At 36.8% G+C, this 5,474-nt stretch overlaps 1 protein-coding gene across 1 annotated transcript in view; it reads left to right on the top strand.

Annotated features, from left to right (window-relative positions):
- CDH2 (cadherin 2) overlaps positions 1 to 5,474 on the top strand; it is a 191,498-nt gene that overhangs the window by 143,813 nt on the left and 42,211 nt on the right. Inside the window, exons 14-16 of the mRNA XM_025214267.1 lie at positions 818 to 960; positions 2,510 to 2,743; positions 3,089 to 3,322. Of these exons, the coding sequence (XP_025070052.1) occupies positions 818 to 960; positions 2,510 to 2,743; positions 3,089 to 3,322 (611 nt within the window). The remainder of the gene's footprint in view (positions 1 to 817; positions 961 to 2,509; positions 2,744 to 3,088; positions 3,323 to 5,474) is intronic.

Raw genomic sequence — 5,474 nt, 5'->3', positions numbered from 1 at the left:
GGGGGGGGGGGGGGGGAGGGTTGAATTTATTTTTATGTATTAGTTATTGCTCACATCCCGCTTTTGGCTGAGAGTCACTGTGGGGGGTTTTAGGGCTTTAATGCTATTTTTATTTTTTAAATTCACATTAGCAAAGATGGTTTGACGTTTTAGACTAATTATTGATACAATAGCAATGTGCTTTTTGTAAGGACGGATAGTTTTGAAGGATACTGTTCTTACAAACCAGGATCAGAGAAGTATAGTACAGTAAGTTGACAATGCTCTAGCCTCCATAAAATAGCAGTCATTTGATGTCAGGTGGCACTGAATAGGTAAAATAGGTAGAATAATAGAATCAACAGAATAGTTGGTCTGTACTCCCTCTCTGCATGTATACACATAGAAATTAAGAGACTATAGAAATAGCCTTTGGCTGGAAGCAAGCAAGAGGAATATCTTGAAATATTTCAATCATAAGAGAGTTACAACCTCTGTACCCCTGTAGTACTAAGTCAGATATAACTTAAGAAAAATATGTTTCATAGTAATTTATGGAAGGTATATTCACTTATCAGTCAGTGATGTACAACTATCATAGAATTGAGATATATGACAAATTAAATGGTGAAGCTTTTGAAAAACAGTATCTACATTAAAACAGTACCTATATCCAAAAATCTAGGTATGCAAGTTAATAAACTGAATCTTTTAAAGTACAGAAACGGTACCAAACACAGGGATCTTCAGAATTAAACCATTTAAAAGATATTGTTATGTTTCATTTTTAAAAACATGTTATAAGCTGAATAAAAAAATCTTATGGTCAACTCTGCAGGTACTCCAAACTTTCAGATCCTGCAAACTGGCTAAAAATTGACCCAGTTAATGGACAGATAACTACAACTGCTGTTTTGGACAGAGAGTCGCTATACGTGCAAAACAACATGTATAATGCTACTTTCCTTGCATCTGACAATGGTGGGTGTTCACATGTAGATGTTTGCAAAAGGTTTTCCTTTGTACATTTAAATGGCATTATATTGTACTAAGACAGAGAAATGAAGGAATAACTATCAATGTTTTGTCATAGTGAAAACCAATAAATGGATACCATGAGATTCTGTGGTAAAACTAAAGTTGATGTATTTGTTAGCTATCTAGAAAGCTGAGAGGCAGGAAGGTAGCAAATTCTGCAGATGACACAACATTACTTAGGTGACTCAACTGCACAGAAGTCTGAAGAACCTCAGGAGGCCTAATTCAGGCTTGGTAAATGTCCAGCTGGATGGCAGATAACATCCACTGTTTAATCAATGTAGAATACTGTGCAGCAGGGGGGAAAAATGCCCTTTCTGAAGTTCTAATATAACTGCACCACCTCAGGAAAGGGATTTGGACATTTCTCACTGAAAATCTCTGCTCACAGTTGAAATCAAAAAAGCAAAGAGATGTTTAGGATGCATAAGGAATGGGATGAAGAAAAAGAATGAAAATATAAGTATATTAATTGATGGCTACCCTCACCTGGAGTACTGTTTTATTTGTGTGTCATCACCTCAGGAAAAAAAAGTACCCAGAGTAAAATATTTTATACTATGTAAATGTTCTCATATGACAAGAAAAAAAAAAGTTGTATTGTTTACCTCCAACAGGAGAATAAGCAGAAACATAACACATCAAAATGCTATGTGATAGCAAAAGTAGGTTAGACACTTGTGTTCTTGCTTCGTAAGACATGAGCAAGGGAAAGAAACAAGTTAACACCAGCTGCTATAGGTTATCTCCAAGGACAAAATTTAATAACATTTAAAAAAACAGCTACAGATAACAATAGTATCCAGATTTACAATAGTCGGTACTAAAATAATGGGTTTTTGGAAGGGCTCTAAAGCCTTTTGGCTGGAGTCTACCTGTTCAGAGTTAGGAAGAGACTTCTCTGGGGGGTGGATTATTCCACATCGGCCCACTACACAGTTATTTGCATCTTTCTCTGGGTGTGGACATGTTCACTTGGAACCCTTTCAAGAAGGCCTCAGCTGTTTATGTTCTGATTATTGTGTGTGAACAAGCTCAGAATGATTCAAATGTAGCAAAACTGTTCCAACTTTAACAGTGTTAAAGTTGGAGTGGTTTTGCTTCATTTCCCTTTGAATGGGTCCCAAATATACACATGTCCACCTCCTCTGAAGCATCTGCTGATTGCTACTGTTGCAGATAGCTTGCTGGTGTAGAAAAACTGCTACTGAGAACCAGCCTGGCAATTCCTTTGTTCCTGTATTTGGAAACTGAGGCTCTGATCTGTGAATTTCATGTTCACTTGCTTTTACCAAGTGGAAGAGGTTAAGCATTTAAATATTTTCACGTTCCTATCCTAATGTGAGATTGGGTCATAATGCCAGAATCCCAAAGTGGATTTATATATTCCCATAGCCCATGGTGGTAGAACCAGTTTGTCTGAAATATTGTAACTGTGTATAATGAGAAGCAGGCTCAAATTTTATTTATGTATTTATTTATTTATTTTAAGGAATTCCTCCTATGAGTGGGACTGGCACACTTCAGATATACTTGCTTGACATTAATGATAATGCACCCCAAGTGAATCCTAAAGAAGCTACCACCTGTGAAACGCCACAACCCAATGCAATTAACATCACAGCAACAGACCCTGACATCGATCCAAATGCAGGGCCGTTTGCCTTTGAGCTACCAGATTCGCCAGCTAGTATTAAGAGGAATTGGACCATCATTCGTATCAGTGGTAAAATAATTTACATAAAGAAATTTAATCATTTTAAAGAAACTACTCTCTGCACATTGTGTATTGTTTCATTTTGTTTGAGGATTATTTGCCTAGAGGCTTGAATTTTTAAGTTAATGTCAATAACATTTTACCAATTGGCAGTACTACAGGCTCCCCTGAGAATGAAAGGTTTTAGAAACTAAAAATGTTTACAGTAATAAAAGAGTTTCATCTCGTATGACATGCAGCACATTCAGTAGTAAAAGGTTAACAGAGTTCAAATGCTGTAAGTTTTTGATTCTTATTTGAAATCCATATCAGCAATACATCATATTTTTATACATACTTTCTCTTCTCATACAGGTGATCATGCCCAACTTTCTTTAAGGCTCAGATTTCTTGAGGCTGGTATCTACGATGTCCCAGTAATAATCACAGATTCTGGAAATCCTCATGCATCCAGCACTTCTGTTCTGAAGGTGAAATTTTGCCAATGCGACATAAATGGAGACTGTACTGATATAGATCGGATTGTTGGTGCAGGGCTTGGCACAGGTGCCATCATTGCAATTCTGCTTTGTATCATCATCTTGCTCGGTAAGTACTTATGTTTCTTAAAAACTTGTTCTCTACTTTTTCTAGTATTGTACAAGAGTAACTTAAATGGGAAAGGGAATCTTTTTTGTATAAGATTTCAATGCGTGTAGTAAGAGCCTATCCTTTCACCCTCCAAGTGTTGTTGGTTTTCTGTTGTGATCAGGACCAGAAGGGCTGAAGGGTCACTAGCCAGAGAAGTTATTGGATTTGGTGCTAAGATTTCCTAGGGCTTCCTAAAATAATTACTAATACAGTATCATAAGTTTGTGAGCCAGGGTGCAACTGGCCCTAAATTTTAAGGATTTGAGTATAAAAAGCAGCTGCTTCTATGCATACTGCACAGAGCCCAAAGGAGTGCAGGTTCTGCTCCTTCTGCACATATGTGGGGGTTCAGGTTGCCCAAAAGTGGATGGACAGGAGAAGGAGCCAGGTCTGTCAGTGATCCAGTCTTACTCCAGGATGCAGCTGGGGTTTGCTTCTGCCCCTACTTTACATAGAACCAGTGTCTCAACGGAGATGTTGCTGATATGATCATCTCAAACACAGCAGAAATAAGTAGAGTGTTTTATGATTTGGGGAAGTAGTACTTCACAGTTGTCTATGCAAGGTCTGACAAGCAGCCAGTCATGTGAAAACAGAGGTGTGTGTTTTTCTCAGTGCTGCCTGAAGCCATAAATGATGTTTTATTTTTTTTGTCCAATACATTTGATAAGGAAGATGACTAAACATCATGACTAAGTGTCTGTCCCATGTAGTAAATTAGACACTATAACTCTCCTACATACTATGGTTAACTGATTTCTGATTGCAAGAAAGAGATTAATCTGTTAAAGAGCATTCTGTGCATCAATTTTGAACATTCAGGCTGATGGAAAGGAGTCATAAAAAAATAAACTTTTCATGCTTGGTAAAGTTTTCATCTGTACATGGAACTGACACAACATTTAATGATGATACACAAGGCATTTTTAAAAAGTTAGCCAGTAATTTAATGAATTGCTGTCAAAATTACCAAATCATTTAAAATTTCTGTCAAATAATGTCAGATGATTTGGAATTTCTTTCCATCAAGAGGCTTTTGGTTATAGCTTGGAACACCCATTAGACCAAGAATCCAGTTACCTGTGACCTGTTGAACTGACTTTTTTCCATTGATTTTTTTTTAACAACTTAAAATTGCGTAGTGATTTGATAGTGATCAAGATTTAAACAAGAAGAAATCTGAGCACCCATACGATCTTAAAACTATAAACATATCTGTCTTTTTCTCAGTCCATCCCTTTTTCTTTTGATTAAACAAATGTCTAAACATAGGTCAGTCATGCAGTCTGATCCATTCAGGTGGACTCTTGTACCATGGATCAGACTGCTAGATCATAAGTGAAGCCTGGGAGTCCTCAGGGCATGTGCAATACCAGCCACTCTTATAGCACTATATTCATAAAAGTAAATGACACAGTATTCTAGAACTTAGTTTTACTATGGGAGACATTCCTGATAAATCATCTGATCACTTGCAAAACTTTAAATCTTTCTTCCCTGAAATATGCATCTTATGTGGCAGATCTAGCTTAGGGACAGGTTTACAACCTTCATTTCTTGAATAAATAATTTATGTACAGGTCATTGCATATCTGAGGTGGTTTCAGCATTTCTGAATTCAAAGTGACTTGTTTTTGAGGTAAAAGAATCAACTGTTAACCTTGCTAGAACCAACTTAAATTAATAACCTGTTAAGCAATCTAAAAGAACATACTACAATTAATTATTAAGTTCCAAAAATAACACAAGGAGGTAGTGAGGTCTGATAGATAAGAAACATGATTAGGAATCAGAAAACCCTGGTTGTGTTCCCAGTTCATCTGTTTTGTGACCTTGGGAAATTGTGTTGTTCAGTGTCCTCACCTTTTATGGATGTACTTGGTGATTTGCAGAAAAAAAGCATAATGTACATTTCATCTACTCTATTCGGGGTCAACTAGATTCAAGTAAATATAAGATGACCCCCACACACACACACACACGCACAATAATTGGACTCTATATATGGAAAATTTATAAATGTGTTCTAATTTTCTAGGTATAGAATCTAATTGTCACAAGGTTGTCTTAAATTCATGTCTGGCCATCTCTACCTCCCCCCCCCCTCCCC

Source organism: Alligator sinensis, unplaced genomic scaffold, assembly GCF_000455745.1.
Source record: "Alligator sinensis unplaced genomic scaffold, ASM45574v1 scaffold117_1, whole genome shotgun sequence".
NCBI lineage: Eukaryota > Metazoa > Chordata > Crocodylia > Alligatoridae > Alligator > Alligator sinensis.
Note: the sequence above shows the minus strand (reverse complement) of the source record. Positions and strands in the feature narration are given on the sequence as shown.